Raw genomic sequence first — 25,203 nt, 5'->3', positions numbered from 1 at the left:
TAGAAGAGGTTAAAAAAAAATACTTCTGCAAGCTGGCACTACACACAGGGGCTGTTACATTGTAAAATGGCTAACCATGTGGATACTACCGCTACATAACATCAGAGGAAGTCTTCTTAGAGCACCAGAACACATCAGTAGTGCTAGAATTGCCATTATCCACCCAATCAGTGTAAGCCACATAGTGAGCAATTTCTAAACCTGAGCTTTACTTCGTGTTTTGTGGCTGAGCCTGAGTCATAAGACAGCAGTCAGGAGGTCAAAGATATAAAGAACACAAAAAAATACACTAGAGCCAAGAAGACCAGTGTTCCCCAGGCAAAACACTGGCCCAAACAGGAAACACTTTATAGCCTATCCTGTCCAGCAGGACCCAATATCCAGCCTGGGTGGGCGGGGCTAGTCCAAAACCTGAGAATACTTCACCCATCAGGATCAAAACAGTCATTACTTTAAATCTGTGTCTAGCAGCTATGACTCCCCCTGCCCCATTTTTAGTCTAGAGTAGGTACTCTGATCTGGATTGGGACTCTAATGTAGCAGGTAGGGGGCTCTGCACCTACTCTAGAGTAAAAATGGGGGGGAAAGTGTAGCTGCTAGACACAGATGTAAAGTAATATCTGTTTGGTCTTCACAGCCCTAGATAAGATATTCCAAATGCAGCTCACCACACAGAGCTGAAGGTTTGAGTTCTAGCACAGGTGTTTTCTGACAAAAGCTTGGTGACTGGTCATAAGAGTCTTATAGCACACATGGTCACCATCACACGGGTGCAAGTGCATCAAGATCAGTCACGTGGAATTCCTTAGTTGACTATGACTAACAGATTTTAAGCAAGAATTCATGGCCAGATTTTATCTGCATGTAAACACCTTACATAGCTTTCCAACTATCACTAATACCAGGTCTAGATGAAAAGGTATCGAAAGTGTGATGGTATGCCTGGAATTCTCAGTTCTCTTACTATCCCTGAAGAAACACAACCTCCCTCAGCCCAGTCAACACCATTCTGCCCTTCTCCTAAAGTCCTGGGTTATTCTGCTTCTCATATTAGCCAAAATCACATTATTCTAAATACCTCTACCAATGGTATAAGGATCACATCTCTCCTGCCTTGTGACATAGTATGAGTTGTAGGGAAATATAAAGGAGGTCAGGGCAAAGTGTATATTCCCCAGGAAATTCAAGGTAATTATGTCAGAGAAAGACATCTGCGTTCACCAGTGGCTCTGCTCTGTAACTTGGTTCATATAATGGTTAATCCTCAGAGTTAAAACTACTGTTCAGTGCTTAATACCAGCAGATTTACCAATGGACAGAACAGAAGGAGTAAGGCTTACTAAAGACTATCAAAGATGGGTCAGGGAAAGTAAAGTTTAACTAGTTTCTAGTTTAACTAGTTTTGAGAGATTTCAAAAAAGAGAAGGAGTCAGTTTGACATATAAGGAGTATTTTGTCCACATGGGCAGTTCTTATTTTGTGAACCTGTGAGGTAATTAAAAAATAGTGCCTTTCTGAACTTGTTTCCCTCCCAGCTGAGTGGGCACAGCCAGATCCCACAAATCTGCAAACAAAAAAGGGCATGATTCATGGGAAGCCTTGAGTAGTGGCATTTTTATTTTTTAAAAATAGCAGATTGAGAGGATATGTGGTTTAGGGTAAGGGTCAAACTAGGATGGTTGAAGACTAGTCTTTAAGCCAGGTGGGCTTAAACGATTTGTGACCCGCTAAGATAAACACAACCCACCAGCTGTGTGTTGTAACCTCTCAGATGTTCTATAGCCACCCTATTCGGCAGTCACTGGTGTCAAAACAGAAGACTGAAGACCAAACTAATGTGTGATAGTTGTCCTTACTCTTGTATAAGCACACGCAGTCCTGATTCAGATCAGGACCATGGGGTTCCAGGAGTGGGGGTTAAACCTTCCCCCCCCTTCTTTTCCCCAAATTCCACCCACCCACACAGCAGGTAGATTTTAAAAAAGATAAAAGTCTCAAACTGAGTCACTAATTTTTTTTTTCTTTTTTAACTCACCACGGGGGGTGGAATTTCAGAGGGGGGAAAGCAGCATTCCGGAAGCATCATGGTCCTGATCTGAATTGGGGCCACACACATTACATAGGAGTAAGGGAAACAATCCCATGTGATTAGTAGGCCATGTGGTTTGGTCCTTATTGAGTCCCAGTTGGGTGGGGCGCATTTGGCTTTCCTCAGGTTGTTGCGTTATGCTTTAAGAAGCAGGCTGCATTTTTAACAGTGCTGAGGACATTAAAATTCTCAGGCCGGATACATTTTTAATTGAACACTTAAGTGTGATGTAATGGGAGCTGAAGTGTTTTGGTAATATGTCTAGAAACTTGAGTCCTGGGAGCTTCTGAAAATGTCCCTGAGTCGAAATCTCCCTTATCTGTGGTGGGGATGTTTGGCTCCTGTGTAAGTTCCTTGCATAGACTGAACCCTTCTCAGTTCAGTAAGCTGTGAGTTCATTGTGTTACGCAATCCGTGCATGCTCCAAAGGGATTGAACACAGACTCTTATCCAAAAAGCCGCTGTATTTTAGCCCTCAGTTTGATAAATTGAAAACAAAATTTGCCATGAATACCTATTTAAAATAACAAACACATTCCCATTCAAGTTCCAAACACAAAGGACATCTAGGAACTTTCGGAAGAAAATAGCGTTGTACACAAATCTGGACAGCCTCAACAACAACAATTATCAGTATAATATGTTGCCTTAAGACTCTGTACAGTATTGTTGTACTATTACTATAAAGAGCAGCAGGACCTGCTGTGCAAATGTGCCCTAGCAGTAGTTTTTGCATACATTATCTTCATAGAAATGATAGGTAAATTATGTGCAGCTGATGCTGCAATTCTTTACTCACTTGCCTAGGAGTAAACCAGATTAAACTCAATGGGACTTACCTCTGACGTACATAGGACTGCACTGTAAATTAGACTAAATTTAAAGAATGTGCAAATAATCTCACACTTCCCAGTTATATTGTTCATGTGGACCAGTATCATGAAAGTTACTCACTCCTGATTACATTTTTTTTACACACTGGAGGTTTCTAAACATGTAGTTTTACACAAAGGCAATGCGCACCATCTTACACAACATACCGAAATTGGGTCTTTTCCCATATGTGTTACATGACAACAGACATGGGGCAATTTTTGTTCATGTGAATTATCTAAATTTTATCATTTTTCCTTTTCTTTTTTGCAGCCACAACAGGTGGTCCAGAAGAAGCCAGCTCAGGTAAGAAGTGCACGTGTAAAGTTTTTGGTGTATGTTAAATTCACTTACAAGTTGTAGTGCTAATCTTCCAGTGTCATTATCATGTAATGAATGGAAAGATAAGTTTTGCAGATATGAGCAGATTATCAAGATGTTTCTCTGCAGCTTAAACGGCAAAAAGACTTCTGGCAAAGGCTAACAGATATATTGTGGCATATATCTTTTGTGGGCTTAAAGCCTACTTTATTGAACAAGTGAGACGTTATCCTCAGTTGGATGGTTAGACGCCCATTAACATCCTTTTGCTACAATAGGCCAGTTCATGTGACACGACAGCCCATTGTGGGTTGTTTAACTCTTGGTGAGGTCGTGGCATGTGCTGACCGCCATTTTGCATTGCCAGAGGTTGTCATGTTGTGTGAACCGGCCACCCTGGGTTATGCCAGGGTTAAACACCCTCACATAACTCTACAACAGACCATGGGTTGTTTAACCTTTATATAACTCCTTGTGGCTGCGTTCACATAAGACGACAACCTGCGGTCGGGGGTTGAATATGCAAAATGGCTCCCACAGTTCTTTGTAGGTTAAATAACCCACGGTGAGCCACAGCGTGTCATGCGAACTAGGTCAGTGTCTTAATAAAAAGCTTCTTTTTCAATGAATACTTATGGATAAAATGGGAGCTCTGATCCATTTTACTGCTTCCAAGCATAGAACCAGGGCATGGTACTTACTTAGTCCAGGTTGATTGACATGGAGTTCAACAGTAGATTTTTATATATAAACATAATGTCTTTAATAAGTATGGAGAAGATGCTCAGAAACAAAAGTGATATTTTGGTTTCCAGGATCAACAGGGGGAAAAAGATAAAGATAAATATGGTCTCATTACCTGTCAGTATGCAAGCCTTTTCTGGCTCTTGACTGAGAAACTGTGATATCACAGAAGGCTGGATGTTAGAGCTGCAAAAGGTCAGGTTGTAGTTTATTGAAAATGAAACACAAGAATTCTAAGCATGCCCACTGGAAGCAAAATTGGAGAGCGATAAGAGGCAGAATACGAGTTAGAACTCTTGATAGCTTACAACTAGTTGTGAGTAAGGAGTGAGCTATCTAAAGCCCAACTTGAAAAAAAATGGAGAGAAGCCACTGATACATTTATGTATTTATTTTATTACATTTATATCCCGCCTTTTTTCCTCCATGAGGAACCTAAGGCAGCATACATAATCCTCCTCCTCTCTGTTTTATCCTCACAACAACAACCCTGTGAGGTAGGTTGGGCTGAGAGCCTGTGACTGGCCCAAAGTCACCCAGTGAGCTTCCATGGCCGAGTGGGGACTAGAACCCTGATCTCCAAATTCCTAGTCCAACGCTCTAGCCACTACACCATACTGGCTGGTGTAGAGACAAAGAGAAAATATTAGGTTGGCAGCAATCTGCAAAGGCTGTTATCTGACATCCAGTGCAGTGACACAGATGATTAAAAGGATCGGGAAGAGTTTAGTAGGAATAATACATACCTGGCTGTTAGAGAATTTTATTTCACTGACTGATTAATTGTATTTCTATACTGCCTTTCTGAAACCAAGTTTATAAAGTGTTCAGAAAACAATATTAAAAACATAAGAGTTTAAAAAGTTGTGTCTTGACTCCCTTCCTGAACACACAGAGAGTGGAGACCAGTCACAACTCCACAAAAGGAGTGTGTTATAGAGTTTAGGAGCAACACAGGAGAAATCCCTTTCCCACTTGCCTGACAAGCAGGCCTCTGTAAGCAAGGGCCTCTCCTGCTGATCTTAAAAACAGCAGATTCATATCAAGAAAGGTGGTCCCTGAGATAGCCAGGCCCTAAGCTGTTTAGAGCCCTGAACTGAGCCCATAAAATAACAGGCAACCAGTGCAGATCTTTCAGTACTGGGGTGGTGTGATCATGATACCATGCACCTGTTAGCATCCTAGCTGCAGCACTGTGCACCAATTTAAGCCCTCAGATGTTCTTGAAGGGTAGCTCATGTAGAGTGCATTGCGTAGTCTAAACATGATGTAACAGAGGCATGGATTACTGTTGATGGATCAGACTGACTTGGGAACAGCTGGCACAGTTCATATAATTGTACAAACACACTTCTCACCACTGCTGCCACTAAAAATCCAAGGACAGTGTAGGATCTAGGAGCACTCTCAAGCTACAAACCTAATCTTTGAGGGGAGTGTGATCCCACCCAGAACAAGTTGAATCCCAATCCCTGAGCCAGGTGTTCTACTGACCAACAGCACCTCTGTCTTGTCAGGATTTAATCTCAGCTTGTTCAACCTCATCTAGCCCATTATTGAACTTGCACAATATTCAAGGGTGTCAGCTGCTTCCTTGGAGTCAGGTAACAAACAGCAATAGTGCTGAGTGTCATCAGCATATAGATGGCCTCTCACTCCAGTGTTTCAGATGACCTCTCTTAGTGGCTTCATGTAGATGTTACATAACATAGCAGACAGAACAGACCTGTGGGGGACACCATAGACCAATAGCTGCAGTGCCAAACAGTAGTCCCCCAACACCACCTTCTGGACACGACATGACAGGAAGGACCAGAACCACTGCCAATACAGTGCCCCCAAGGTCCAGCGCAACTAGAGAGCCAGTGTGGTGTAGTGGCAAGAGTGTTGGACTAGGAGCTGGGAGATACAGGTTCTAATCCCCACTCGGCCATGGAAGCTCACTGGGTGACTTTGGGCCAGTCACACACACTCAGCCCAACCCACCTCACAGGGTTGTTGTTGTGAGGATAAAATGGAGAGGAGGAGGAGGATAATGTAAGCCACCTTGGGTTCCTTGCAAGAGGAAAAAAGGTGGGGTATAAATGCAATAAATAAACAAACAAACAAACAGACTAGGCAGTTCAGAAGGATGCCATGACAGATGATATTGAAAGCCATTGAGAGGTCCAGAACAACTAGTAGGGATGCACTGTCCCCATCCAGCTCCCCCCATAGGTCATATACCAAGGCACCCAAAGCAGTCTCAGTCCTATATCCCAGCCAAAATCCTGATTAAATTGGGTCCAGATCATCAATATAATCCAAATGTATTTGGAGTTCTGAAGCCACCACTTTCTTAATGACCTTGGTCAGGAATGGAATATTTGAGACTGGCCTATAACTTCCCAGATCTGTAGGACCAAGAGAAGGTTTCTTTAATAAAGGTCTTATTACTGCCTCCTTCAAGCAAAAGGGAACATGCTTCTCCCACAAGGAGGCATTAATCACTTCACTTAGCCATATGGGCAGTCCTATCCTAGCTGATTTAATTAGCCAGGGCAAGGATGAGTCAGGCAGACAAGTTGTAGCCCTTACTTCTCCAGATACCTTGTCCTCTTCCTCAAGATCCACAAGCTGACAAGAAGCTGAGACTTACCAACAGTCATTGCCTGTCCCATCAATGGTGAGGTACTAAGAGGCCTGAAGTCAAGGTGAACTGTAGACCCCATAATTTTATAAAGAGGTGACATATCCTGCTAGTCAGCTGCTCATTCAGTCCTGCTGGCACCGTCAGTCCACGGGGGGGAGGGGGGACATGTGGAGAATTCGGAAGGGGAGGCTCCCTTAGGAATCTAGGAAGTTGTCTTCCACTGCTTTATAGATTACTATATGAGCCCTCTCCTCCCCCACTTCAAGCTATCAGTAGGGTCTGGGCAGGTTCCAGCATCTTTAACTGGGATCTTTTGGTGGTCTGCTGATTGCCAGTGCTACTTTCCACCCACACTCCCAAACAAAACATTCTTTGCAATAGCTCACAGATTTCAACTTGTCACATCTCCTAAAACCAAGCTGCTGAAATTTTTAAACTTATTTCTACAGAAAAATGGATGGAGGGGGCCTAATTTATGGTTTTGGATCATCTTTCAGCAGTGTTAGAGCAGTCTTATTACAAATTTGCTGATCAACAATTATCCATAGCAGTTCTTAGTTAGGGATGTCTGCTTCCATAACAACCCCCCCCCCCACACACACACACACACACACACCTTATTTCATTTGAATGGAAGTCAGTACTGCTGCTAGAGTAGAAATAGTGATGTCTTTCAGCAGGATCACCAGGGCTCAAGGTCTAACCCAAAGTTTCAGGGTTTAACCTCCTTCTTAGGGTTCCCAGGTGAAAGTGCTAAATCTCCAGCTCAACAAACCAGAAGGAAGGGAGCCAGCCATTTGCCCCCACCCCAGCCTTCTTCCACCATTTCCAGCATGTTCTTCCACTCTCCGTATCATTCTCTGTCTTTCTGTGGGAAAGAATAACTGAGAGGCAGACACTAAGGTATATTCGATAACTTTATTTTGAAGATGTGTGGGAAAGAGGGCAATGGGTTGTAACCAATGGGGTTATTCTCCTAGCGCAAAGCTACATCTTGTGGAAACTGTGTTGTTATCCTTGAGCAAGTGTCAAATCCAGTATGTTGATTCTGCTCGTGCAAGCTGTTGTTTTTGCACAATGTACTTCACATGCTGTGCTGGAAATGGTTGCACAAAGCGTTGCATAACTCATTAGAGTTCATTAGATGCCAAGTCTTGTAATTTTTCCACTAGCATAACGGATATAACCCAGAACTAGCAGAACTAGTGCAAGCAACACCTAGTCTAATGAAGTCATAATGAGTTGTTCAGTGCTTGGTGCAATGCCTTGTAGAATGCCTTGCACAAGCAGAATCCAAGCATTGGACTTGTACAAGAATAAAAGCAGGGTTTCCACAAGGAGTAGAAGCTTTTCACTAATGGAATGACACTGTTGGTTACAACCCGATAATTCTACAATGGAGGTTAATTCAAAGGAAAGGCTTGAGATATTTTTATAAGTCACCCAGGGGGTATCTCCATGAGCGATTTATTCTGAGCTGGCTGCGTTTGGAGGTTGTTAGGGATACATGATGTCATGGCCATCCCACAGCCACCCCAAAGCTTATTGCAGAAAAACCAGTTCGTCTGAGATGACTTTTAGTCCGATTTTTTCCCTTAATTCGGCTTCTCTGCGCTTCTGTTGTGCACTACTTTCCGCATTTACTATGGCATGATAGCCCTGCCCAGGGATGTGTCTTTCACCTGTCCGTGACCTCACTGACCTAGTCAAGGGGTGTTTCCCCAGTGTTTTCCCCGCCTGTGGTTCCCCGATGTTTCCACCATTTCAGGGCTGGCCATTAGACTTCTGAGATACCTCATGGCATTTACTTCACCTTGCCTACCACTGGTAGCTATCCCTGCAAAGTATAGGTGTGCTCCGGGTGGCCTGTGACGTTTTTTTAAAAGTAAAGCATTAAAGTGAAATAGCACTTTTGTCCGCAATATTTACACAGTCTATCTCACTGTTGCTCATTTGTCCAGCAATACCTATACCCCCTATCTCATTCTCTCCCTCCCTCGCATTTGCCAGCTATTCCTATACCCCCTATCTTACAATTGCACTGTTGTGAGAGAGTGAGATAGGGGTATAGGAATAGCTGGCAAATGCAAGATAGGTATAGGTATTGCTGGACAAATGCGTGATAGTGACACAGTGCCATTCAGAACCCCTTTGTAAGTGTGATTTGTTTAACTACTTCCTTTCAGGATGGGTGATTTCTTCCATCTCACTATGCCTCTATCACACAATTGCCCCATCACGCCATTGCACAATTACATGATAGAGCAATTGAGTGATAATGGCATAGTGAGATAGGGGGTGTAGGTGTTGCTGGACAAATGCACACTAGTGACAAAGTGAGGTAGCAATTTTAGAGGGGAAGGGGGAAAAAAAGAAATTGGCAGAATCGGGCATAGCTTGGGGAAGCAGGTGTCTCCTCAGAAGTAACCCCCATTGTGGTCAAGGAGGCTTGTTCTGTTAATATCCATGCTGCCTGTCTTTACTATTTGCTTTGTTGAAAGGAAGTAATTAAGGGGTGGGGGAAAGAGAGAGAAAGGGATTGATTTTTGGCAAGACCATTTCATAGGAGGAGACCTCCCAGGATTTTATCCAGTAACAAAGGATCTGCAGCTGTATTTCCTTACTGTTTGCTTTGTTGGTGTAAGGAAGTAATTAGTACTAAGCTTCGATCCATCGCATTCCAGGAGTATCAGTGGAAGGAGGAAGGAGAGCCTGGATGAGGGGAGGGGGAAACCTCTCTTATTGGTTGAGCAGCCCCCGTCAGTCTGATGACGTTTACTCCAATTCCCCCACCCCGCCCGACAATATGTTCTGTGGAGCAACTTATACTGGTTTGATGCACTTGCTCATGGAGCCCTACATGGACCAAAGTGCACCAGAGCCAATTCCTTGAAAACATCAGAGTAATCCTCCATTGGCTTCTCCTTCCCTTGTCGTGGAGAAAACCTCCCAGACGTTGTCCTCTGCTTCTCAGGATCTGAGCCTATGGAGAACTGGCAACCTTATTTTCTGGAAGCTAGAGAGGGATAAGCCTGAGAAAGGTGTGATGCCTAAGAGGGATGAGAGTCCTGCCATACTTCACTCGCCATGAGCCTGCCTTACTACTCCTTTTTGTTTTATACTACCAAAATGGTCTTTAAAGGCAAATAGTTCAGGCTTAAAATTAACACGAACATGAGCTCATGCAGTCTTCCTAATCTGAGCTGTCTGAGGAAATAGTGATAAAATATAAACATAGGGACTACATGGAAGTTCGTGGAGGATAATGTAAATCTTACACTACATTCAGAGGAATCGCTTCCTTTTCCATCTGTTTCCTTCAAAGTATCCTCACAGATGGTTTTTCCATAAGGCTTTCTGGATTAAGGCAAAAATATATCCATCAATGGGACTTCAAGATATTATGCCCAAGCCTTGTAGTACCAGAGTGTTTTCTTGCAGTTTGGATCAGCAGCCTAGGTTACTCTAGACAGGAAGCAAGGAATAACATAAGGCTGAAAGCAAGCAGCCTAGGACCACAAGACTGGAAACCACAGAGCAGGCCCCTGAGCATCCAGCTAGCTAGACTGTTTTATCTTTGGAGACATAAAATACCTATACGCTTTTCTGCAAGGTCTGTCGAAGTGTGCACAATCTACAGCAACCGTTTTTAGGTCCTTTGCTCTAATCTTTTTAGCAGCCACTGCAAATGAGGTTTGTTGATTAGAATCATAGGGTTGGAAGGGGCCTACAAGATCATTGAGTCCAACCCCCTGCTCAATGCAGGAAGCCTGAATCCCAGGCAGTCTCCCATCCAAGTACTAACCAGGGCTGACCCTGCTTAGCTTCCGAGATCAGGCAAGATCGGGCACATCCATTATCTTCTCCTAGCACAAATGTGTTTCTTTCTTTAATGTGCTAAACACCTCAAAAATATATTTCGCTAGGTGTTGTACAGTATAATTTAAAGCATAATAACAATAAAATAAAAATAACACAATATAAAACCAATAGACATATACTGACAAAGCGTAAAATACAATATGGATGCAAAAACTAAATAGGGACTAAAAATAGTGGATTTTAAACACTAAAAATACTAAAATACTTCAAAAGTCTTAGCCTGGCTAATTCACCACAGAGGTTCTTCCTTTTGTTATCAGCTGTTTCACAGTGATTACATGGACCTACATGTTATCTCTTGGAAGTTTATATTCACATCAGTGACAATGGAAGAGAGATGTGTGTGGAACCAGCTAATATGCCAAAACCGACACCAGGGGCAGCATCCAATCAGAAATTACCTCTAATATAAATTGCATTGCACTCACATAAAGGACCTCTAGGGGCCCCTTACATAGCACAGTGCCATTTACATTAGTGCTAGTGTCGGATTGGATGCTGCCCCAGACACCATATTCTGTTCTTGGGAGGCAAAGCTTCAGATAAAGCTGATCTTGGAGCCTGATTCATGTATTACCCCTAAAAGAATTGGGAAAATTGCTTCCACGTGTTTGCAGCTTCATCTGGTCTACGTAATAAATGCAAGTAGTATCTACTTGGGCCACCCAGATCATGTAAGATATTTACCACACCACAACCAGCGGCCCCAACTACACAAGTGAGGTTGGAACCGGACTTAGACCGACGGATTCCATAAAATACCCTAGGTCGCTATGCATGGAGTAAAGATTCTGTCCTCTACTAATGCTGTGCTCACTTTCTGCATCTCAATCCCTATGGGCTGTCGTGAAAATACTATCCAGAGACACATACACCTCTCAAAAAATCTTAGTGAAGTTTTGCCACCTTACATGATCCCAATTTTGGGGGATCATGGACTAAGAGGGAAAATGGAGGGGAGAATGGACATCCTGGAAAAGGGCATCGCTGGCCAACCAGCACCCCGAATAGGAACACTCCTCACTGCAACATTTGTTGCGGATTCCACTTGTATTAATGATTGTACATCTGAAACCATGTATTTTATCCAGAGACAAGAGGTATGATCTTGTGTATATGGAACAATGTACTGCTGAAAGCTGGGGTTTGAACTTCTAGATATATGTATATTCAAGCATGTTTGGATTAGGGTTTTTTTTATATACTAAATTCCTAACTGGACTGTCAAATAAAGCCACCAGTTTTCTTTAGACCTTTGTAGAAAATATAGCAGAGCCTAATATAGTCTCTAAGCACACCCCCTTCTTACAACAGTTCTATAATTGTCATTATCTTCCAGCTTTTAGACACATTGCAGGGCAAATCCATTCACTAAATCCTACTTTAGGGACAGATGCTTTCTAGCTTAGGGCCGTGAAGATACTATGTAAAATTCAACGGGACCCTCAGACAGTTACAGAACCCAGAGGATTTCCCATCCTGCAGCTGGAGAATGCAATAGCAGGTTCCATTGGGAAGTGATATTCTCTCAGTATTAATACAAACTCTTAAATCATGAGATATGTGTCGTTGTTCATTAAGTCGTGCCCGACTCTTCGTGACCCCATGGACCATAGCACACCAGGCCTTCCTGTCCTCCGCTCTCTCCCAGAGCGTGCTCAAATTCATATTCATTGCATCAGTGATGCTATCTAGCCATCTCATCCTCTGCCGTCCCCTTCTCCTTTTGCCTTCAGTCTTTCCCAGCATCAGGGTCTTTTCCAATGACTTTTCACATTAGGTGACTCTTCACATTAGGTGGCCAAAGTATTTGAGCTTCAGCTTCAGTATCTGTCCTTCCATTGAGCACTCAGGGTTGATTTCCTTTAGGATGGACTGATTTGACCTCCTTGCAGTCCAGGGGACTCGTAAGAGTCTTCTCCAGCACCACAGTTCGAAAGCATCAGTTCTTCGGCGCTCAGCTTTCCTTATAGTCCAGCTCTCACAGCCATACGTTGGTACTGGGAAAACCATAGCTTTGATTATACGAATCTTTGTCAGCAAGGTGATGTTTCTGCTTCTTACTATGCTGTCTAGGTTGGCCATAGCTTTCCTCCCAAGGAGCAAGCGTCTTTTAATTTCATGGCTACAGTCACCATCTGTGGTGATCGTGGAGCCCAAGAAAATAAAATCTGTCACTGCTTCCATTTCTTCCCCTTCTGTATGCCAGGAAGTGATGGGGCCAGATGCCATGATCTTCGTTGTTTTAATGTTGAGTTTCAAACCAGCTTTTGCACTCTGCACTTTCACCCTCAACAAGAGGCTCTTTAGATCCTCTTCGCTTTCTGCCATTAGGGTGGTATTGTCTGCGTATCTGAGGTTGTTGATAATTCTCCCGGCAATCTTGTTCCATGTCTGGTTCTTACTGTTGTTTCTTGACCCTCGTACAGTTTTCTCAGGAGACAGGTAAGGTGGTCTGGTACTCCCATCTCTTTCAGAATTTGCCACAGTTTGTTGTGATCCACACAATCAAAGGCTTTAGCGTAGTCAATGAAGCAGAAATAGACATTTTTCTGGAATTCTCTTGCTTTCTCCATGATCCAGCAGATGTTGGCGATTTGATCTCTAGTTCGTCTGCCTCTTCGAAACCCCGCTTGTACTTCCGGTAGTTCTCGGTTCACATACTGCTGAAGCCTAGCTTGTAGGATTTTGAGCATAACCTTGCTGGCATGTGAAATGACATATGTGTACATCCACATGATAGCTCTGAAATGATTTATAATAACAGGGAGAACCCCTGTGGTGAACTTGTGTTAGAAAAGGATACCAGATCTACTTGCAAGCCACCAGTAGGTTTAAACAGGTCTTGCAGAAAATTGGGTAGGCATCTTAAATATCTATGGATGGAAAGTTTCACATACCCATATTGCTGCTTTTTCAGCCACTAAATTCAAATTGATCTTTCCAGTAATATCTATTGTAGTTTCTTACTTAAATTAAGCAACTGAGAAAAATAAACCTGTTTCCTAATTTACAAGCAGTTTGAAACAGCTGTATCCTTAACCAGAATGCCATATGGGTGAATTATATTGTAAAATGATACAAAGGAAATAGTTATTTTTAGGGAAACATAATGAAGATTATGAAACTGAAGCCTTAAAAAAAACAGGGCATACTTGATTCTTATCATTTCTGAATTATAGAAACAATATGCATCTAAATACTTATTTGAACAGTCTGATCCCATGTGCCAAAAGGATTGCTGAAACAAAGGCCTTTAAAATATCTGGTGGTGATATTGCAAGTTCATACTTTTGGTAGCAGATCTCATATTATAAGATTAAATCATGACTGTTGAGCGCAGTGGGCACTAACTGCAAAGTATTTCCTTTTTTGGTAAGTGATCCCTTTATCAGTGTTCAAAACTAACAACTGCTTTTCATAACACAGAATGCTTGTTCTCAGAATTAGTCTCTTTCTGTGTATTTAGAACATTGGAATGGAAGTACAAGTACATAGATCAGGAAGCTGATACAAACAATGGGTCCATGTGCTTGCAGGGAAAATATATTTGCACAGCGTTTCAGAGAATGCTTTCATACCTGCTCTTTTCAAACATGAAGTTTAATCTCTATGAAGAAAGAAAGAAAGAAAGAAAGAAAGAGTTAAGTATGAAGCTGTCTCAGAGTCTGGAAGAATTAGGGACTTTGGGGAATTATTTCATTCTTCTTTTAGGGGCTTTTGCCTTCTGCTATGGCTATTTTAAGGCTGTGTTTCCATAAAGCAGTGAGAGTAACAGAAAGGAACTGCTACTTTGAGCAGCTTTCACTATGTTGAAACAAAGAGCCAGTTCACACAACTATTTTTACATAGTAAGACCAATATAAGCTGTCACCTTCAGAGATTTATGTGGATTAAATCTGCATTGTGAATGCTCCAAGATACATCTAGGTCACAGTTTATTAGAAAAATCTCAGAAAAGCAGGTTGAACCTTCAGGTAGTGAGCCACAGTCTGCACCAGCATTTGTGAATTCAGAATGCCATGACAAAATACAATTAAAAATTCTTTATAAAATACTGAGATGATTCTTTGTACGCTGATCTCAGCAGCCAAGCACCCATTAACCATACCAAAGCCATTATAAATCATACCCTGTGTTTTAGACAAGCTGCTTCTTTTTTTAATCTTAAAAGGAAAATAGATTCTCCTTGTGATGCAATAAATCCACATCTAGAATTCCATCAACATCCTTAGCATGCTAATTATATCATGGAGAACCTATAACTAACAAATTTCACCTAAAATTGCAGTTACACACTCAGGTTGCTTCATACATTATGGCAGACAGATAGATGCCACTGGGAAATTATGGCAGGCAGGCAGGCAGGCAGGCAGGCAGGCAGACAGACAGACAGACAGGCAGACACTGGGAAATGGTTCTGCATAGCAGGCCTCCACACAGTAGCTAAAACCAATATGGATCATCCAGTGCTATTGCATGGTGAGTCTCCACATCAGCACCAGTAATATGCACGATGGCCAATTCATGTGGCAAGTGGCTTATTTATATTACAGAGATTCTGGAGATTCTGTCACATGGAAGCACTCCTCAGTAGCCACTATGTGGCTGCCATAACATAAAGCAACCATAAGTTTGATAACCCTGTTGAATGGTTAAGCTATTCGATGTAGAAATAAATAGGATAGGGATGAAATCGAGATATGCAATAACATAGTTTGTCTAGCAGATAGTGGCAAAAAAATGCACCCATTTTGTTCCTATTCTTTTCAGAGTGCTCAGAGATATTCAAGAATCTGAAAAATAAAGACCTCTGAATTGTTTGCTTTATAACCATGAGCAGTACATCATAATAAGATAAAAAGGATATCAGCTGCTCAGATAACCTTTTGTTGTAGAGTGTCCTAGAAATAACTTTTATAAAATGAATGAATAAAAGCTTAATCAAATCAAGTATTTGAGGATCTATTAGTATTAATTTAAATTTCGGATATAGGGATATTAATTTAAATTAGGATATTTATTTAAGTTTTATTAGAGCTATTATGGTAAATTGGGAATATATTGTAGTACGAAGCATTACATAATAAAACAGCTGTTAGGGGCAGGGAAGAGGGAGGTCACAGGACTTATTCAGTGCAAATTGTCTGATTTTGAAGTCTTTTTTTCTGTCCAAAGGGGATGCTCAATAGTCACACATTCAACAGTTTTCAAGGGAAACATTTCCATTTCTCCTGTTGTCCAGTTGCTTTCCAATGCAGACCCATTGTTTAGTCTGAAACAAGATATTAAATCCAGATCGTAATGGGGCAGGGGCATAGCTCTGGGAAAGCACATGCTTTGCATGCAAAAGGACCCGGATTCAATTCCCAGCATCTCCAAAGGATCATTTAGCAGGCACTGGGAAAGACCCCTGCCCAACACTCCACAGAACCATTGCCAGCGAGAGTGGACAGTAGTGGGCTAGATGAACCAGTGGTTTGTCTCAGTATAGTGCAGATAGTTAACATATGTTTTCCCTGGGCTCTCTTTTACTGCTGTTGACGCTCACTATCTGTGGGGTAAGATCAGTGGCCAAACTCCTTAGCTATTTTCAAATGCATTGTGGAAATCTCGTAACTTTTTTTTAACCTTGAAAATGGGGAAATTCAGGTTTATACTACAAGATATTATTCAAACTGTTTGGGGCCATATCACAGGACCCAATCCTGTTGCCCTGATACATTTTTCTGCTGAGCGTTCTTCAAGGAAGCTATAGCTGTATTGATTAAACTCTTCATTTATGCAATCAAATGTAAATTCAAGAGAAAACCAGGAAAATTTAGCACAATAATATATATTTTAAAAGATTCTCCAATTCAACCAATATCACCCCCACCAAAAATTCGCTTGTTAAGCCCCTTGGAGCTAGTCTTCATTTTTCTTTGTGAAGTAAGCTTTGTAATGGTTGTGAGCTGTTCAGTACTTGGAACCCTTCTTGACTGGCGCTCATAAAAATGTCACTGTGCACTTCCACTTTGAAAGACTCTTTTATCTTACCTTCCTGAAGCCCCCTTTCCAGTGGGTAAGCACGCTTGACCAGGAAGCGGCAGCTTGGCCTTCCCACATAGCTAGGTCCTAATGAGGTGTGCACAACTCTTGGCTTTAGATTTTCAATCTCTTTCTCATAACTTCAAAGCTGCTGCTTTAACATTTGACTAGAGACCTGCAGCCAGTATTTTGGCTGGTAAATAAATGTGTCTCCTGCCTCTCATACATGCAGTACAGCAGAGTCTTACAGCCCTATCCTGTGCATGTTTACTTGGAAGTGAGTCCTGTTGAGTTCAATAGGCCTCACTCCCATTTAATTGTGCATATGATTGTAACCTTGTTTATCTTCATTACCTTGCACCTGACTGGAAGGGAAAAGGAAGCAAATCATCACAGTGCCCTAGTTGTCCCACCCTAGTCTGGTCCTCGGCCATTACAGATACTTTTGCAAAGACACCATTTGTTACATACTCCAGTAGCAGCCATCTTGAGAGCAGCTGCTGCAAGAGCAAATTACAAATATTGTCTTTGCGAAGATAGCTGCAATAGCTAACATTCAGATAGATTGATGGGGGAAAGGGTGCAATGGCGGCTTCTCTTTTCCCTCCCACAGATATCCATTCCCACAGATATCCAGATTCAAGCCTGATTTTGTGACAGAAACAGCCTTAATTGCCGTAGTAGAGGACTTATGCTAGGGAATGGATGGGGACAGTGTGACCAGACCCAGATCTGCTAAGCTTCAGCTGGATCAGATTAGTACTATCTCTCACCCATACACCTACTCAGGTATAGGTCAGTGTGGTAAATGTGACAGAAATTGCCATTATAATAAATTTGCTATAAGAAAAGAAATGGTCCAGGACATTCAAGGTACATAACATTCTGTGTACCCTTTCTTAGCTTGTTTCCCTAATATGTCATGCTGGATTACTGCATATAAAGTCTTACAAAAATATCCACACTACACTGCCCCTTTATAGAAAGCCTAAGGCCCAATTTACACATGCAGCCACCTGCATGAGCAACCACTTGTAACAAAACCATGTGGATGCAGCTCTCTGTGTTAAGTCATTTTTGTGAAGCAGCTCCCTGTGCAATGTTTGTGATGGAGTATTTTTCTGGAGTGAAACCGATTGAGAAAAAGAAAGGACAACAGGAGGCACTGCTCAAAACCTGACCTTCCAACACCTGTCAGTTGGCCTGCTACTTACAGGTACCTTCACATATAAAAGCAGTCTAACAGCCAAGCTGTACATTAAAACCATAGCTACCAGTTATTTTTTGAGAGAGAGGGCTGATTTTTGTTGCCCCCCCACCACAGAGAAGTGAGCTTTAATACTTCCCTCCCCAGCCATGATTTCACTGGTAATCCCCTTTATCCCCTTTTTTCCTAAGCCCTGTAGCTGCATAGTAAAACTGTGGCCAAGGAAGGAAGTATTACACCTCTCTTCCCCACACAGGTGGGTACCAATAAAAATAGACCACCCCTTCTAAAAATAGAAAGATATTTAGAATGGCACAGAAGTATAATTTTGTTTTGTTGTTTGTATTTATTAGATTTTTAATAGCAAATGGGGCAGACATGGATGGGTCAGCCCCATTTGCCAAGCATAGGATGCCACTTTTATTTATGTTGCCAGAAACCATTGTAAGCACTTCAGCAGCTGGAGTAGAGTAGTACAATAGAGCTGCCTGGCAACGTCATTTGTCAAGGATGAAGAGAAATAACCACAGTAACTTAGTTTAGAATGGGAAGTTTCAGGTCAGGCTGTGGCAAGGCGAGGGTCAGGTCCCTCTCTCACTGCTCTGGACAAATCATCGTCCCTCAGCCTAAACTATCAAACAGTGTTGTTATGAGGAAAGAAAATATGACAAGGATTTTATTTTTTTCGCAACATGCCCCCAGCATTTTGAGCAGGTTGGGAAATAAGTATAATAAATAAATACTAACGGGGGGCTGTGTAAAATTCACCTCAACACCAGCTTCTCTGCAGTCGCATAACATAGGAATATTAGGATGACTGGAAATGAGATGTTGTGGAGAAGAAAACTATATATGTGTGATATCCTGGTGCCTTTTTGTAATTTAAATATTAATTGAAAAGACAAGGTCAGAGGTTAGCTGACACTTGGCTTCTCTCTCTTTCGTCTGTCCGTGGCTTTGATCATGCTACATCTTTCTTTGTGCCTCATTCTCCAGAGACTATCTCAGGGTCATGGCCTGTTTCCTAGTCAAGAGGTATAAACCTACTGGCTTAAATATTTGAGGCCCACAGTTTAGCAGGGGGGCCTTTTTGCTTCATGCTTTCCCCATTTCCCACATAACCCAGAGCAGACTAAACAAAACCAGTGTGAAATCTCATGGCTAGATGCTGCTATGGTTATATTTTTTAAGCTGTCATCCATTCATTTGTACTTGTGTTTATTCCCTGGATTTACAGCTTTTTCAAGCCTTTGGGGGGGGGGAATGTTTGAAACCTTTTGAAAAAGGATTGCAGTAAGCAGTGGCCTATGATTAAAGCCTAGTGTTGTTTTTTTCCCCTCCATGCTGCTCTTGTGCAGTAGTGTCACACATGGTAGCATTTAGGATCCCCTTCACAGCTGAAGTGTTTCAAACACTAATGAATGGAAGTTTGGTCACATAATGCAGACAAGCTGTAAGGCATGCTTTACTGAATGGTGTACTGCAGTGGCCTGGGAAAGGAAGAGAGTTATAAATTGTGTCAGTTAGCCACCCAGACAAAATGAAGCCATGTGGAAAATCAAATCTATTAAAGTATGAAGACTGTTATAAGCTGGTCATTCTTAAAAGGTCTCAGTTTGCTGTACGGGTAAATGTTTACCTATTCGCCCTAGATCTTTTTCACATGCTGTCTTACAAGATGATGTGCAGCATTTGATAAAAATCAACTTCTCGCTAACAGCCCCTTTTATCAGCAGTGTTTATTGTCTCCAGTTTACCACCCATAACCTGAAAGGTACTGCACATTAATTGAATAAGGAGTGTAAAAAGAATGGCATGGTACAGCGAGGTCAGAAGATGGCCTCTGCATATTTTTTAAGCCCAAAGGGAAGAGGGAGGACTGGTGCTGAGCGAGAGACCCCAAAACAAATCTATGTCAGGCTTTTGTTTTGCGTGGCTAACCCAGATTTTAGATGTTGCCTCTTAAAACTGTGCTATCTTTACACGTGTTTCAGGCTTCAGACTGAGCGATGTAGTGGTGCTTGGTTAAAAACCTAAATAATAGCTGAGCTGGAAGACTATTATGGTGTCATGTATAGTGTGCTAGGTTAGGATGTGGGAGGCCAAAGTTCAAATCCGCACTCAGCTGTGAAGCTTGTTGGGTGGCCTTGGGCAGCTTTCCATTTCCAAACATAACCTACTTCCCAGGATGGTTGGCTGGGTGGATAAATGAGATAAGCACTGTAAAGTACTTTGCACACTGAGAAGTCCTTAAAGACATGATTAATTACTAGAGAGCCATTCACATTAGATTCCCAGCCATTGAGAGAATACAACCCTTCTCCCCCATTGGAAAGCTGAAGTGGTTTACATGGAGCGCTCTCCAACTGTGTCATTCTGCTAGCGCAAATAGTGTTGCACTAGTGGAAACTAGATTCCAAAATATGTGCAAGAGGAGGATCCAACTAAAGTTACATTTGTGCAAGCACGGTTGCATATTACGTTTGCACAAACACTTGTGCAACCAGTTCTGCCTTATGCTTGCACAACGGGTTGCACAAACAATACTCAAGTGCTTGTGCAATGGAAATATTTGGCAGAGCTCCACTAGCACTATTTGAATTTGTGGAATGACACTGTTGGATTTTGCCCATAGTAATTTTGCCATCTATTTTTCTTCGTGCATTTGCCCTCAGGCATACATGCCTGTGATCCTAAAGTTCCATGTGAAGGGGCAGCATACTGGGATGCTTAGATGTGATTTCTACCACTACAGCAGCACTGGTAGCTGTAGCTGCCACAGTTGTAGAAATTACTGCAAAGAGTATCTGTGTGCTGCTAGTTCTCATGGAGAACAGATAGCAAAAAGAGAGAGTATAAAATAGTTCCTAATAAGCCAAGATATGAGTGAGCTTTTGCCCATTTACACAGCACCTTTGCTCCTCCCTTCACAACATGAGCAGTCAAACCAAGTAGTGCATAATTAGCCATAGGGCAGAATCCAAGGGGGTGCTTACGCTCCCACTGATTCTCTTACCCTCTGCCAGTTCTGTTGTGCAAGCGGTCTCCACCGCTAGCACAACAGTGATTTAGTGCTTCCAGAGCAACCTGAAACAAGCAGAAACAATTGTTTCTAGAAGGAGGCAGGTTGGCAGAGCTCACATAATGGAGCTCCACTGACCTGCCTCCTTCCAGAGATGAGTGTTTCCACAGGTTTCGGGGCTTCCCTTAGGATGCGCTAGATCTCCTTTGCCTAAGTGGTGGGTCCCACTTGTGCAAGGGAATGGTGAGGCAGAAGGGAATTGGCAGGATTGGAGGCATCCCATTGGATTCTGCCCATAGTTCATGTTTTGTCCAAACCAAGAAACTGTGGTTACCAGCTACAGAACAAGCCAGTATTTCTGGTTTAATATTGTGGCTTCTTCAAAAGCTGGTAACCATAGTTTCCCTATTCAGACAAAATGAAGCTTAATTAGAGGCTTCTTGGGGGGTGTCTCCATGAGTGAGCTGGCTGCATTTGGAGGTTGTTAGGGATGCATGATATCATGGCCACCCAGCAGCCACCCTGGAGTTTATCAGGGACAAACTGGATTTCCTGAGACTGCTTAAAGTCGGATTCTTTTCCTTACATCAGATTCTCCGTGGTATAGTTGTTGTGTGCCCCAACCTCCGCATTTACCTCGGGTACCTCGCATTTACCCCTAGCCCTGCCCAGGGGTCTGCCTTCCACTGTGACCCCAGTCAGGGGGTGTTTCCTGTCCCTGTGTTTCCCAGCACAAACCAATTAGTGTCTACTCAGAAGTAACTCCCATTTTGGTCAATGACGCTTGTCTCCTGAATACGCACACCACAGATCCCCCTTGATTGAAATAACGCATTTTAAAGCACTACTTCCCTAAAGACTGTAAAGCGCTTTCTACAAGCTGCGATTCTCCCTTGTTTGGTTTATTGCCTTCAGAAGTAACTAATTCAGACCTTCGTTCCTGCACAGCATCAGGTTAGAAAGGGGGCTGAAGCTTTGATTGATCACAGCAGGGCAGCCAGAACACTGTGTTCCAGAAAGGATTGTTTACTTAAGGAAGTGGGGAGGGGGGAGAAGGAGATTGTTCCTGCCCCCCACTGTATTTCCTAAGACAAACCAATTAGTGTTTGCTCAGAAGTAACTCCCATTGTGGTCAATGAGGCTTGTCCCCTGAATGTGGGGGAGCCTCTCTTATTCTCAAAGGAAAGGGGGGGGAGCCTCTCTTATTGGTTGAGCAGCCCCTGCCAGTCAGATGATGTTCACTCCAACCCCCTCACCCTACCCAGAAGTATGTTCTGAGAAGCGACTTTTACTGGTGGGATACACTCGCTCGTGGAGCCCTTCCCGTAGCAAAGCCGGCTTCTTGAAAAACCCGGATAAGCCACAGTTGGCTCCTCCTTCCATCTCCTTCCATTGTCATGAAGAAATCCCCCTGGTTTGTTTGCTCATGCTGTGGAGGGAGAAGCAAAGGGGCTGCATTCACATGCAAAGTGTTCATTCATATATCGCATTATTAAGATAAGATATGATAGCCTGAACTGGCTCAATTACTAGTTTGAAATAACATAATTAATAGTTGTATCACTAATTCATCATTTTGGGTTTACATTCCAGGAACAGGTTGAAGAGACATCCTCACAAGAATCTGCAGAAGACGATTAAAAGACCACACCTTGCCATTTCTACCTCATCAGCAGTTGGGTCTTTTGAAGGGAGAAGACACTGCCTTGACCACTTGCTTCTGTTGCCACAATGTTTCTACTTTGGCCTTGGTGGGGAGGGGGCGGGGGAGGGAAATCACATAACCTTAAGGAAGGACTTATTAATCACCTTTGTTGTAATCCCTTCACTGTCCCAGGTTTAGTGAAACTGCTGTAACACAGGTGGACACAGATTAATGATGCAACATTTGATTACTGTTTTCTCTCTCTTTTTTCTTTAACCTACTAATAGTTTGTTTGAGCTGCTAAGTAAGGGTGAATGGGTCAGTAAAGCTCTGAACCAGGTTTTAAGTCATTCACTGCACTGCGTATAAATAAGACTTTTGTAAAATATTAATTATAATGGGCATTCAAATAGGAAGGCCTTGGTGTTTAACACCAGTCCTTACAACACCTCTGACAACCCACTCCCTAGCTTAGTAAACTCCCTGTTTAGAACACCAAAGATAAGGATTAGATACTACTCTTTTTATAGCCTTGTTCTAGATTTGTGCTTGTTTTTTTTTTAAAAAAAAATACTGTTATTTCAAGATAAGTTGAAGGCTGATTTCTTTCACTTAATTCAGCTGATATTCAGGAAACAAAAGCCACAAGAAAAAGGTACTTTGCGAAAAGGGAAAAATGACAAAGATACATTGTATATTTACTAATACACATATATCTGCGGAAGTAGTACTAAACAGAACTCAACAGCACACCTCTCTGGGAACACATTCTTATCCCCTCAAATAGAATATGCTTTCTAGAGAGCCTCATGTTGTTTAGAAATGACTAACACATCAGACCCTCTCTCAAGACAGAGATTTAGCAACAACATTTTGGATTCTTCAGTGAATTTAAAACAATACCTCAGAATGATTCTAAATCATTATCATACTGGAACCGAGGGAAAAGATTCAAATTCCTAGTTTGACTTAACCCAATACTGCAAGTCTATTCCATTGCTTCCAGAGGAATGGATCTCTCTTCTTCACTCATACATCTCAGTGCAAGAGCCAATACCATGTACCTCAAGTGAGCTTTACCTTTAAGCAATATATATTGACATAGGATGGTTTGCTGGGCAGCGGTATCCCAGTCATATGTCCCCATCTTCTTCATTCAAAGCAGCACTTTTAGCAACTAATGCAATATTACCCCACTTTTCAATACTACCTCTGATATTTACAATTAGCTCAACAGTCATATAAACATTTGCTGCTATAATCATACAATGCAGGAAATTATTATTGGGTAGGTAATCATGAATTTCTGCATTTCCCCCTTATTTCTACTTTTGTCACCTAATTGCAGTTACGGACACAATGCCTTTAGTGTTTTCCAGCAAACTATGTATTTTTTTTCTTTTAAAAATGTACTATGCCTTTTCTCTGCTAAATTTCTATGTAATGTACCATTAACTTGAATATATTTTTGTACCGAATTGCTCATAAGGTTTGTAAGGATAATTTTCTTCAATGACACTACATGACATAAAAATAATTAACTGCAATGTTTAATATTACTGTCCAAGTTTGTACCTCAAATGAATTTTTTTAAAGAAATGGACTAGTTGATTGACAAAGACCTACCTCCAGACTTTAAATGGAATGAACTTGTTGTTTCTTTCAGCATTAGTTTTTCATAAGATTGAAACATTAGGACTGCAAAAAAAAAAAAATCCCTAATCAAAACTATTTTTGTAAAAGAACTTTGTGGGAAATGAACACATATTAATTACTTTCATATTAAAACTACCCTTCAAAGAAACTTGAATCTTTGTAGGTGGGAGGCAACAAGCTCAGCCTTTTGCATAATGCAATCACAAATATGTGTGCGTGTTTAAAAAAAACTAGTAGATTGTATGAGAATACTTGTCAAGTATTTTCATGTATTTTTCACAAATGTGATTTTTTTGTAATATGTGTCAACCAGATTTATTTTAAATGCTTCTTATGTAGAGTTTGTTTAATACTTCTGTCTTTTTTCTTTTTCTCCCTCCCTCCCTCTGTCTCACACTCAGCCAGTATGTCTACTTGTCACCACTGTTTTACTATTTGGGCCAGGGGTAGTTTCTCAGGAAGGCTTTCTTCAGTATGACTTCAGTACTTAGCCAAATGCAACTAAGGAAAACTACTTACTGGCTGCTTCACAAGAGAGAATATTAAGGCACAAGGGCATCCTTGAATAACAAGAGTACATCTTGTTGGGGAACACTAAAAAGGAGCTTATAAGAGAAATAAAACGAAGGCAACCTAATGTTACCTAACCTGTGAACAATTGTACTATAGCTGCTTACGAGCCTTAGTCATGCCCATTCAAGCTACTGGCCAGAACCCAAAGCAGAGCGGGCAGCGTTCTGTTGGTACATGGCAGGCTCTTCAGCTTCCCCTTCCAGAGGCAGCCACTTGACTCCACCCACCCCCAAACAGGTTGCAGGGCCTTCCAGAGCAGCACCCCATGAGGCACAAGGGGTTATTGTTGGAAGAAAATATCTAACTGACTAATAGGGACACTGGGTCAGGACTCTAAACTTTCATACTACACTATACCATGGGGTTTTAAGATGCATAGGCCACATTCCTAAGCTCCATGGGTCCAATGTGTACACAAGCTCCATTCAGGAAGGAGGCTGTACCATTTTCTTCAGTTTTAGGGAGCGCTCTGAACACACTATGGGAATCTCTGTTGTGCACATAGGAATATTCCCTGAGTCACTGAAGA

The 25,203-nt window shown here is 42.0% G+C and overlaps 1 protein-coding gene across 2 annotated transcripts in view; it reads left to right on the top strand.

Annotated features, from left to right (window-relative positions):
* HMGA2 (high mobility group AT-hook 2) overlaps positions 1-24,147 on the top strand; it is a 174,087-nt gene extending 149,940 nt beyond the window's left edge. For both annotated transcript variants that reach the window (XM_084811808.1, XM_084811807.1), the window contains exons 4-5: positions 3,236-3,268; positions 22,394-24,147. In XM_084811808.1, coding sequence (XP_084667934.1) covers positions 3,236-3,268; positions 22,394-22,441 — 81 coding nt within the window. In that variant the 3' untranslated portion in view covers positions 22,442-24,147. The remainder of the gene's footprint in view (positions 1-3,235; positions 3,269-22,393) is intronic.
* Positions 24,148-25,203: the final 1,056 nt, after the last annotated feature.

This window comes from Heloderma suspectum, chromosome 7 (assembly GCF_057233095.1).
Source record: "Heloderma suspectum isolate Gila_16-S chromosome 7, 16-S_ref, whole genome shotgun sequence".
Classification (NCBI taxonomy): Eukaryota; Metazoa; Chordata; class Lepidosauria; order Squamata; family Helodermatidae; genus Heloderma; species Heloderma suspectum.
The sequence above is the reverse complement of the archived record's forward strand: the minus strand, read 5'-3'. Positions and strand labels throughout refer to the sequence as shown.